The sequence below is a fragment of the Pristiophorus japonicus genome, chromosome 9 (assembly GCF_044704955.1).
Source record: "Pristiophorus japonicus isolate sPriJap1 chromosome 9, sPriJap1.hap1, whole genome shotgun sequence".
NCBI classification, from domain to species: domain Eukaryota; kingdom Metazoa; phylum Chordata; class Chondrichthyes; family Pristiophoridae; genus Pristiophorus; species Pristiophorus japonicus.
In genome coordinates this window covers 146,325,450-146,337,773 of record NC_091985.1, presented here as the reverse complement: position 1 = coordinate 146,337,773, position 12,324 = coordinate 146,325,450, and the positions used below count along the sequence as shown (strand labels likewise).

Sequence of the window (12,324 nt, the reverse complement as noted above, 5' to 3'; positions counted from 1 at the left end):
GCGCCATATCATGAATCGGTCACTTACGCCTAACCCTTGCCTCATCGCAGTGTGGATCAGTATTGACAGAAACATGAGAGAGATCATTTTCTGACTTTTCAATCCCAGTGAGGAATCCCATCCAACAGGAGTGCTAAGTTGGCCATTTTTAAATATTTATTATTGGGATGTGGGCGTTGATGGCAAGGCCAGCATTTATTGCCCATCTCTTGTTGCCCTTGAGAAGGTAATAGTGGACCTTCGCCTGGAACCGCTGCATCGGGTACAGTAATCCAGAGGCCTGGACTAATGATCCGGGGACATGAGTTCAAATCCCACCATGGCAGCCGAGGGAATTTAAATTCAGTTAATAAATAAAAGTCTGGAATAAAAAGCTAGTATCAGTAATGATGACCATGAAACTATCGGATTGTCGTAAAAACCCAACTGGTTCCTTAATGTCCTTTAGGAAATCTGTCGTCCTTACCCGGTCTGGCCTACATGTGACTTCAGACCAAAGCAATGTGGGTGATTCTTAACTGTCCTCTTGAAATGATGGCTCACCACCTCCTTCTGTAGGGCAATTAGGGATGGGCAATAAATACTGGCCTTGCTGGTGATGCCCACATCCTGTGAACGAATACATTTTTTTTTAAGTCTGTGTGGGGAAGGTGGTCCCACATTGCTGGTAGGCCGGGAGGTCCAGGATTTTCACCCAGCGGCGATGAAGGAACAGCAATATATGTCTAAGGCGGGATGGTGTGGAGGGGAACTTGGATGTGATGGTGTTCCCGTGTGCCTGCTGCCCTTGTCCTTTTGGGTGGTGGAGGTGGCGGGTTTGGGAGGTGCCGGTGAAGAAGCCTTGGCGAGTTGTTGCAGTGCAGCCGCAGTGTGCCGGTGGTGAAGGGAGCGGACACTGAGTCCAGCGGAAGGGGCAGTGATCAAGCGAAGGGCTCTGTCCCCAAATTACCCCCCAAAGACATACTATAAAAAACATTGTGGCAGTGCAGACTTCGATCGAGCTAGACTGGAGGCCCCCCCCCCCCAGCAGCCTACCTGTAGGATGTTACACTGTTGGATCGCAGTGTGCTGCAGGCGACTGGCTTCCTCCTGCAGCCTCAGTGCCGTCTGGCAGATGGGCAGGTTGGTGACAATTTCTTCAGGAATTCGCAGGGCAGCCTGATATCTGTGCACGGCCTGGACCTTCTGCTTGAACCCCTCCATGTCGGCCAGTAATCTCTAGCGAGACAGAAACCGCTCCGTCAATCGGGAAAGTCACACTGCCATCTGAATAATGTGTCGGATGTGGATCTCGAGGCATTTAAATATCGAAGCCCCAAAATTCGTGGGTGGCGGGGGAGGAGAAGGAGAGTGGAAACCCAATGGTGGGTTGTGGCAATAATTGAAGGTGAAGCCCAGTTCCCGTTGGGATCCCGCCCCCTTCACATTGGCCCTTTAAATTCCCAGTGAACGGGCCTTCGGCCCACCTGCCTGCCTCCTCGCTATGTCAAGAGGGTGTGTCTGGGGGCAGGGAGCCTGGATTTCCGAGGGAACCCCTAGAAGTGCCACCTTTTACGTCGCCAAGTGGCCTCAGCCAAACTCATGAGCTGTGCTGGCTCGAGTCCTGCAGAGCGCCTTAAGAATCTCGGAACCTTTACTAGGGAAAAGTAATCAACGGCGGAGGGGATTGACCTCCTTCCCAAAGGAACCCGCCTGCTCTGCGGTGCCACTCCGACATTCTAATTGGCGTGCCACAACGGGTGCCCCATGCCACGTAATTGTCCCCGTCCCTGGAATCTGGGATGGGCTCCCTGGCTCAGGGCTTCCACTCCACCACACGCACCGGTGGAGCAGACCACCATTAATACCGGGGTGAGGGTCTTCTTAAATTTCGGGCTAGTTGGTATGATGCTGTTACATCTCAGCCCAAGCGAACCAAGTGAGCCGCTCTCCCATACTTAGCTTTGTTAATGTGCGGTTTGGCCTTTCTGAGCTGTGGAGGCCCCATAAAACCACACGTGCGCAGACCGGCCTTGATGGTTGAGCGGTGGGCAGGCACAGAAACGTGTTGGCCTCACCTCAGTGGGCTGCACTCTCGCCTCCGGGTCAGAAGGTCGCGGGTTCCAGTCCCACGGCAGGGACTTGCACGTTCTTCCCTTGGCTGGTACCAGCGATGAGGGACTTCAGTTAATTGGAGAGACGAGAGAAGCTGGGAGTGTTCCCCTCAGAGCAGAGAAGGGGACGGAGAGATTTCACAGAGGTGTTCAAAATTATATGGGGTTTGGATAGGGTAGATAGGGAGAAAACTGTCTCCACTGGCAGGGGGGTTGGTAACCAGAAGACACAGATTTAAGATAAATGGCAAAAAACCAAAGGGGCGATGAGGGGAAATGTTTTTAGGCAATTTGTTATGATAATCCAGAACGCACTGCCTGAAAAGGTGCTGGAAGTTGATTCAATAGTCACTTTCAAAAGGGAACTGGATAAATACTTGAGAAGGAAACATTTACAGGCTATGGGGAAAGAGCAGGGGAGTGGGACTAATTGCATAGCTCTTTCAAAGAGCCGGCACAAGCACGTTGGGCCGATTGGCCTCCTTCTGTGTGGTATGATTCTATACATTATCTAGTACCTGTCTTTGAAAGAGTTGCTCCTTAAGGCACAGGCGAGCGAGCTCAGGGGAGGTCAGAGTAACTTGGGCCTGCTTCACCATTGCCTGCAGGCTCTTCACCTCAGTCTCAAACTGTTCCATATCCTGTGAGACACACAGAGCTGGTCAATGAACGTCGGCATCATAGTGAGTTACCTGCATCACCTGACCATTCCTTTGTGATGTATTAGCAGCCATGCTCTGTACCATGCATTGTACCATGTAATTACATGTAACAACCAACAGATGGGGAAAGCCCGGGAGGCACACATTACTGCACTTTGTGCTGCCTCCCTATATAAAGCAGGCTCCCCCTGCAGGTCTCACTTTTGGAGTTTACATTAAACTTAAAGGTCACAAGGTGATCAGCTCCAGCAAACAGGCCACATGTGATTTATTATAGTGATAAGCATATGTATCATCCTTCCCTGCCTGTAGTGTTGTGTTTGCACAGCAGTCCTTCCCGACATTGCTTCATACTGAACACTTTCACATCTAACGGGAGCAAGACAATTGTCTGCATTTCAAAAATTAGGGCCCGAGATGGGAAAACTTGACAGAACTTGGGTCTGATGGGATTGCATCTTGTTTTCACCCTAATGCGAAGTTCTGGTGGGGAGCAGCAGGCCAACATTACATCCGCCCAACACCCCAATGTCAAGGAGGCGTATCTGGAGAGGTGTCCGCCTATTTCCATCTCTGTAACATCGCCCGTCTCTGCCCCTGCTTCAGCTCATCTGCTGCTGAAACCCTCACCCATGGTTACCTCTAGACATGACTATTCCAATGCTCTCCTGGCCGGCCTCCCACCTATCTCCCTCCCTCAACTTAAGCTCATTAAAAACTCTGCTGCCCGTATCCTAACTCGCACCAAATCTTGTTCACCCATCGTCCCTGTGCTCACTGAATTACACTGGCTTCCAGTCCGGCAATGCCTCGATTTAAAAATTCTCATTCCTGTTTTCAAATCGCTCCATGGCCTCACCCCTCCCTATCTCTGTAACCTCCTCCAACCCTTTGAGATCTCTGTGTTCCTCTAATTCTGGCCTCTTGTGCATCCCCAATATCCTTTGCCTCTCTCTCCATTGGCGGCCGTGCCTTCAGCTGCCTAGGTCCCGAGCTCTGGAATTCCCAGGGCACTATTTCGAAGAAGAGCTGGGGACAATGAAGGGCAATCTAACAACAAAGAACCTGCCCCATCCAATCTGAGTCCCTCAGCCAATGACTGTTACTCTTACCTCAGCCCCACACTAGGACAAGGTACCAAAACAAAGGATGGAGTGAGAGCTGTTGACTGGGGCTCCCCTTCCCAACAAGTTCTACAATTGGCAAATCTATAAGTCAATCAATAGTGAGAGTTCTTCCCTACTCCCTTGCCCCACCCCATTACTTTGTCTTGCTCCGGTTAATCTCACAAGCTATTGACGTTAACCAAAGCCTCAATCATCCTCCCCACAAAATCAATATCCCCCCCACTTTTCAAGAGATAATTAATACAATAAACTGTGGCATTTTCTCCTTAAACCTCTCTGCCTTTCGCTCCTCCTTTAAGATGCTCCTTTAAATCTTTTTGACCAAGCCCTGTCCTAATATCTCGTTATGTTTCTCGGTATCAAGTTTTGTTTGATAATGCTCCCGTGAAGCACCTTGAGACATTTTACTATGTTTCCCATATTACAACAGTGGCTACACTCTAAAAGTACTTCATTGGCTGTAAAATGCTTTAAGACATCCAGTGGTGGTAAAAGGCACTATATAAATGCAAATTGTTGTTGGTGAAGTAGCAATTAACTGGCTCAGTAGGTATGTGAATAAATGATGCACTGTTAAAAGTATTTATTACGCTGACAGTATCAGTCAGTTGTGATTCTGTTACATCTTAAAACAATAAAAGTTAGCAACGCCAGACCAGTTCGTGGTTCAATAAAGAGATTCTCAGATATCTGTCAGAATCAAGCTAACAGCAGTCCAAAGTATCATCATTGTATCTGTGCAGTGGATTTTTAACTGTTTGGAATGATTTTAAAAACCATAACCCAATAATTAACGATGAACAAGATGGTCATAACTTTAATGGTGTTAATCCATTTAAACTAAGGGGCTTAACACCCATGGTGAAAGAAACCCTGCAATGATCCCTAGAGAATAACGGTGAACACAGATACGTCCTTACTACACAGTATAAATGCACACGAGGCCCATCCTTGAGAGAAGGTCAGTCTGTGACCTGTCCTTTATTCCTTAGCACTCAAGTGATGAAGGTGGGTGGAGCTTCCCCTTTTATACCTGAAGGTCCAGGTTAGGAGTGTCCCCCACCTAGTGGTCATTGTTCTCACAGTGTACAACTTAGGTCAGATTATACATGGGTTACAATGCTGGTTGAATACATGACAAACACTCCGATCGGCTTCTCAATCTGCTGCACACTAACAGCCTCGACACTGTCCACCCACTGTGACCAGAAAAGAACAGACATTAGTCCTCAACATCGGACTACAGTTTGAAGCTGAGACACTAAAATCCAACGTCCTGTTCCTAATGAGGTACAATGTTCCAACATTGGAAAATAATAAACCATGTGCGGCATAAAATGTGATTAAATTCAAAACAATTGACTCCAGCTCAAAGTCTTTGTAAATCAAGAATCATAATCACCCCTCCCTTGATCTCTAAGTATTATGGGATACAGATAGAAAATCTTATACCCTGTGAGCGATTTCATTGTGTGTAGGGCAATTTATATTATACACTTGGCTGATTTATTTCCCAACAATTGGTTGCCAGAAACTAAACAGGAAAAAAATCTCAGAATATTGGTTTCATTTGTAAAATATTAGAAAATATTTGTAACTTTAGATGATCAAAGTCCCTGGATTTAGTTGCAACCTTATAGCTCATCCTAGCTACCTGTTATTCCATATTTCATTATTACTTCAGGGTGAATGTAAATCAAATATGATCATTAAATGGGTGCAAATGAGACTTCCACGGTCTTTGAACTTGGTGAGCTCAGTGAAGTTACATAGAATGTGCAGCACAGAAACAGGCCTTTGGGCCGAACAGGTCTTGTCCTGGTATTTATGCTCCACACGAGCCTCCTCTCACCCTTCTTCATCTAACCCTATCAGCATATCACCCAAGAGAATAGCCTTCTATTCTTTTCTCCCTCATGTACTTATCTAGCTTGCCCTTAAATGTATCTATGCAATTCGCCTGAACCATTCCTTGTGGTTGCGAGTTCCACATTCAAACCACTCTCTAGGTAAAAAAAGTTTCTCTTGAATTACTTTTTGGATTTATTAGTGACTCTCTTATATTTATATAGCCTCTGGCTTTGGACTCCCCACAAGTGGAAATAATCTTCTCTATGTCTACTCTATTAAACCTCTTCATAATTTTAAAGACCTCTGTTGGGTCACCTCTCAGCCTTCCCTTTTCTAGAGAATAATCCATACAAAAGCAGTAAGGACACTAATCTCAGTCCCTTGCACAAATATATCAATGTAGCTTGGTGGCTTTAATCAGACGGTGGAGTGCAAAGTCCCACAAGATGGCAAGGGGTGAAATTTGGCTTGGGTGGAGACACCAAACAGACGTTACCGCATCGGCTGCCCATTATACGCCCCACATACATATCTTCACCATGGGATGAGACACCGAATGGAGGCCAAGGATGCTCCTCGGAAAAGCGGGAGGTGTCGCACCTCGAGCTTGCCCGTCCTGAACCGTGCTCCTGTTTACAAGTGGCGTATGGCTTGGGGAAAGGCCATAACAAAGCAAAAAGGCTCAGGGAAAGAAAGGAGAGGTAATGGGAACTAGAAACACACAGAGTATCAGTGGAATGTATCGGAGAGTTGTTTTTGTCTCTCTGGGTAGCTCACTTTTCAACCCTGCCAGGGAATGTTTAAACGCTGATATTCCTTCTGTCAATCCCTCATCCCAAGAAACACTAATGTACGATGATGCCATGTAAATAAAGGATCACTACAAATGGAAGATGAGGGTGAATCAGAATAAAATGTTTCCGCTGGTGGGTGAGTCCAAAACTAGGGGCCATAAATGTAAGGCAGTCACTAATGAATTCAATAACGAATTCAGGAGAAACTACTTCCCCCATAGAGTGGTTAGAATGTGGAACTCTCTAACCACAGGAAGTGGTTGAGACGATTAGCATAGATGCATATAAGGGGAAGCTGGATAATCACATGAGGGAGAAGGGAATAGAAGGATATGGTGATAGGGTGAGGTAAAGTAGGGTGGGAGGAGGCTCGAGTGGAACATCAACACCAGCATTGACCTGCTGGGCTGAGTGGTCTGTTCCTGTGCTGTGCGTTTCATGGAGTTCATTGCATGCATTACAGCCTCAAGTTTCAAATTCATTGTGATGTCTTTCACAGGAAGGATCCAGTCTGTTTTTTTTGAGTGGGAATCCAATCCAACTTTCTGACACAAATGTATGTACCTGAGCCTTCGCTTGGTGTTAATCAGCAACGCTGCTCTGTAGTGTGTTCAGTACCAAGAGCAGTGGATGCAGCAGTTTGCTCTCGCTCACTCTCACTCTAACTTTGCTATGAGTGTGGGTCAGACTGGGGCAGCCGACGAGCTTTCAATAAATTGGGTGGCTGGTTTACCTTAGCTGCGTCTTGCAGGCTTTGTAGCCGGGTCCGCGTAAGTTGCTGGAGCTCCTCTGTCTGTCGGCGGAGATCGCTCACACGCTGAGACATGGCACCTGTCTGATACACGTCGCTCACGCTGTCTAACTTCTCGCTCATGGCCTGCAGGTCGCTCTGGATCTCCTCAGACTCACGCAGTGTAGCCTACAAGGGGGAAGGACGGACTTGGAATTGGTATAGGGCCTCAGGACATCCCGGAGCAACCTACAACCAATTAGTCACTTCTTAAATGCAATTGGTGTAATTTTGTTGGTAAATGTGGTGGACAGCTTGCACAGCAAGATCCCACAAACAGCGAGTGAGCGGAGTGAAGAGTTAAACATTGGATGTGAAAAGAAAGATCTTACATTTATAAAGCACCCTTCACAACCTCAGGACATCCCAAAGTGCTTTACAGCCAACTCAGTACTTTTTGATGTGTGATGTAGGAATCGCGACAGCCCATTTGTGCACAGCAAGCTCCCACAAACAATGAAAGAAATGACCAGATCATGTTTTTGTTGCCGTCTGCTACAAGGACACCCCTTGCGGCACAGAGCTGACATACACAGGAAGAGGTGATGGTCAGCTGCACCCTGAAACCTGGGCCCTCCTCCTCGGGGGCATGTGCAATACCATCCCGTGGGGGTGGTGTTGTGGAGTGGCATGGAGGGGGGCAAATCCTTGTCACAAGAACCTCATGCAACAACATTTCCGACATTACAACAGCAACTACACTTCAAAAAGTACTTCATTGGCTGTAAAGCATTTTGGGACGTCTGGTGGTTGTGAAAGGCGCTATAGAAATGCAAGTCTTTCTGTCTTTCTTTCTTTTAACACCTCCATCTGAGAGGACATGGTGCTGGGCGGCTCATGGTTCCACTTTACATTTCTTTTCCCTTTGTGTTTCCTCCGCTTCAGCCAAAGGCTGCTTCTGGGTTGAGCTTTTGTTTGAACCTCTCAAATAAATGTTTCCCCTCCCACCCCCCTCCATTCCCCCCCACCCCCCCAGACACTCATACCCCCCACCCACCCACACTCGCCCACCCCCCCACATCTCCCACCCCGCACACACACCCACACCCCCTGCACCCTTCCACGCTATCCCCCACACACTCATACCTCCCACCCACCCCACAGCCCCCCACACCTCCCACCCCGCACACACACCCACATCTCCCCAAACTTCCCCACCCCACACCTCCCACCCCGCACACACACCCACACCCCCTGCACCCACCCACGCTATCCCCCACACACTCATACCCCCCACCCACCCCACACCCCCCCACACCTCCCACACCGCACACACACCCACATCTCCCCAAACTTCCCCACCCCACAACACACCCCCACACCTCCCACCCCGCACACACACCCACACCCCCTGCACCCACCCACGCTATCCCCCACACACTCATACCCCCCACCCACCCCACACCTCCCACCCCGCACACACACCCACACCCCCTGCACCCACCCACGCTATCCCCCACACACTCATACCCCCCACCCACCCCACACCCCCCCACACCTCCCACACCGCACACACACCCACATCTCCCCAAACTTCCCCACCCCACAACACACCCCCACACCTCCCACCCCGCACACACACCCACACCCCCTGCACCCACCCACGCTATCCCCCACACACTCATACCCCCCACCCACCCCACACCTCCCACCCCGCACACACACCCACACCCCCTGCACCCACCCACGCTATCCCCCACACACTCATAACCCCCACCCACCCCACACCCCCCCACACCTCCCACACCGCACACACACCCACATCTCCCCAAACTTCCCCACCCCACAACACACCCCCACACCTCCCACCCCGCACACACACCCACACCCCCTGCACCCTCCCACGCTATCCCCCATACACTCATACCCCTCACCCCCACCACACCCCTCCCACACCCTCACATTCCCACACCCTCCCCATCCCCCCCACATCCCCCACACTCATACCCCTCACCCCCCCCACACCTCCCTCCCACCCCGCACACACCCTCACATCCCCCCACCCTCCCCATCCCCGCACACTCATACCCCTCACCCCCCTCACCCCCCCCACACCTCCCTCCCACCCCGCACCCACACCCACATCCCCCGCACCCTCCCACGCTATCCCCCACACACTCATACCCCTCACCCCCCCACACCTCCCTCCCACCCCGCACACATCCTCACATCCCCCCACCCTCCCCATTCCCACACACTCATACCCCTCACCCCCACCACACCCCTCCCACACCCTCACATCCCCCCACCCTCCCCATCCCCCCCACATCCCCACACACTCATACCCCTCACCCCCCACACCTCCCTCCCACCCCGCACACACACCCACACCCCCCGCATCCTCCCACGCTACCCCCACACACTCATACCCCTCACCCTCCCCCACACCTCCCTCCCACCCCGCACACACACCCACACCCCCCGCATTCTCCCACGCTACCCCCACACACTCATACCCCTCACCCCCTCACCCCCCCCACACCTCCCTCCCACCCCGCACACACACCCACACCCCCCACACCCTCCCACGCTATCCCCCACACACTCATACCCCTCACCCCCCCCACACCTCCCCCCCCACCCCCACACCCTCACCACACCCTCACATCTCCCCCACCCTCCCCACCCCCCACCCCCACATCCCCCCACCCCCACCACCATTCTCATATTCCCCTTTAATTGTCTCCATCCGGTTAAATTTGACTTGCATGTAAGTTTCCAAACTGCACCCAGGCAAATGCTAATGAGTTGACTTTGGAAAATTAGGAGATTTCCACTTGTATCATGCAAAGCCACTTTCTACTCATTCAGGTACAAACCACACCCTAATTGGATCTTTGGTTTACACTGTCAAAATTTCTAGGCAGTCTAGTGTCTTCTGAATCCAAAAAACCCTCATCTGTGATACCAGGGATGAGGGACATCAGTTACAGGGAGAGACTAGAGAACCCTGGATTGCTCTCCTTCGAGCAGAGAAGGTTAAAGGGAGGTTTAATAGAGGTGTTCCAAATTATGAGGCGGTTTTGATAGAATTGATAGGCAGGAACTATTTCCAATGGCAGGAAGGTCAGTAACCAGAGGACACAGAAAAGATCATTGGAAAAAGAACCAGAGGGAGATGAAAAGAATTTTTTTCATGTAGCAAGTTGTTACGATCTGGAACACACTATCTGAAAGGATGGTGGAAGCAGATTCGACGGTAACTTTCAAAAGGGAAATGGATAAATATTTGAAAAGGAAAAACTTGCAGGACTATGGGGAAAGAACAGGGGAGTGGGACTAATCGGATAGCTCTTTGAAAGAATCGGCACAGTCATGATGGGCTGAATGGGCTGAACTTCTGAAATGAACTATGGGATATTCATATACAGTTGCACTAAATCCAATGCTCTCTGATTCTATGACAGCTCAATCAAAAACTCAGAGCGGTGGCAGTGCAAGATGGAATCAGTTTGTGTCTGGTGGGATTAGTTGACCACTGTCATGGAGCACAATGGGTTATTACTTCGCCGAACGATTCAAGCCAGAACACTGGGAGTTGCTAACAGTTGAGCAGATGAGTACTAAGTTGTGCTAATAGTGACAAAAAGCATGTTGAGGAGTTTGGACTGGATATTTGGGCTTTTATTACCGTTGTTAGCACCCCAGAGGGGCGGCAATGGCGGCGGTTAGCCCTTACGGGCGGGCAGCCAGCTTCCAGCACCCCGCCAGGACCTTTGGTGCCGGTTTTGACGGGGCGCGGAGGTGAACCGGTGCGCAACGCCCCAGGCTGTGATACCGGCTCGATTTTTGGCTACCACCCGATTCATAGCATTCCATAGCGCCCCCTGGTGGGAATGTCTGTGGAAGCTGGCAGTCCGAGCTGCAGCAGCCACAGTGAGGTAAGTAATGGAAATCTCAGGTAAGTGTGATTGGTTTTTATTTGCGATTTATGTTGTGGTGGCGTGAGTTATTTATTGGGAATGTTTTTGGTGGGGTTTTTTCAGGTTCCCCCCCCACCGCCCCCAGGCCTCGCTTATAGCGCTCGGAGGCCGGCTGTTTAGCTGGGGATTTTCAGTTGCTCAGCCGGTCTAGCGCCCGAAGAGAGGTCCTCCCTTAGCGCTCCGCCCCACACTCAGGGCCCAGCTGTTGAATTTTGCTGACTGAGGCGCAAACTGTTCCCAGGCGCAAAATCTACCGCCCTGCCGCCATTACCGCCCCGAAATGAGCAGAACCGAAATTCCAGCCCTTCGTGCCCTACCTGGTAAGTCATCAGCTGGTCGTTGAGCTGAGCCGCAGAGTACCAGCTGATGGCACTGTAACCGAGATTCTTCGCTTTCTCCACCCACTTCAGCACAAAGTCAAGCATTTCATGGAATTCCTCCAACTGTGACGCAGCCTGCAGAGGTCAACGGGAGAGAAGATTAGATTAGAACAACAGACACAACACACACACCAACACACAACACACAACTCACAGCCAACAAACACCAACACACACACACACAACACACAACACACAACTCACAGCCAACAAACACCAACACACAACACACAACTCACAGCCAACAAACACCAACACATACACCAACACACAACACACAACTCACAGCCAACAAACACCAACACACACAACACACAACACACAGCCAACAAACACCAACACATACACCAACACACAACACACAACTCACAGCCAACAAACACCAACACACACAACACACAACACACAACTCACAGCCAACAAACACCAACACACACAACACACAACACACAGCCAACAAACACCAACACACAGACCAACACACAACACACAACTCACAGACAACAAACACCAACACACAGACCACACAACACACAACTCACAGCCAACAAACACCAACACACACAACACACAACACACAACTCACAGCCAACAAACACCAACACATACACCAACACACAACACACAACTCACAGCCAACAAACACCAACACACACAACACACAACACACAACTCACAGCCAACAAACACCAACACACACAACA

The 12,324-nt window shown here is 50.1% G+C and overlaps 1 protein-coding gene across 1 annotated transcript in view; it reads right to left on the bottom strand.

Annotated features, from left to right (window-relative positions):
- The window catches only part of syne1b (spectrin repeat containing, nuclear envelope 1b), a 420,847-nt gene that overhangs the window by 111,234 nt on the left and 297,289 nt on the right, over positions 1-12,324 (bottom strand). Inside the window, exons 84-87 of the mRNA XM_070891000.1 lie at positions 11,558-11,695; positions 7,261-7,446; positions 2,612-2,734; positions 1,036-1,218 (exon numbers count right to left, since the gene is read on the bottom strand). Coding sequence (XP_070747101.1) covers positions 1,036-1,218; positions 2,612-2,734; positions 7,261-7,446; positions 11,558-11,695 — 630 coding nt within the window. The remainder of the gene's footprint in view (positions 1-1,035; positions 1,219-2,611; positions 2,735-7,260; positions 7,447-11,557; positions 11,696-12,324) is intronic.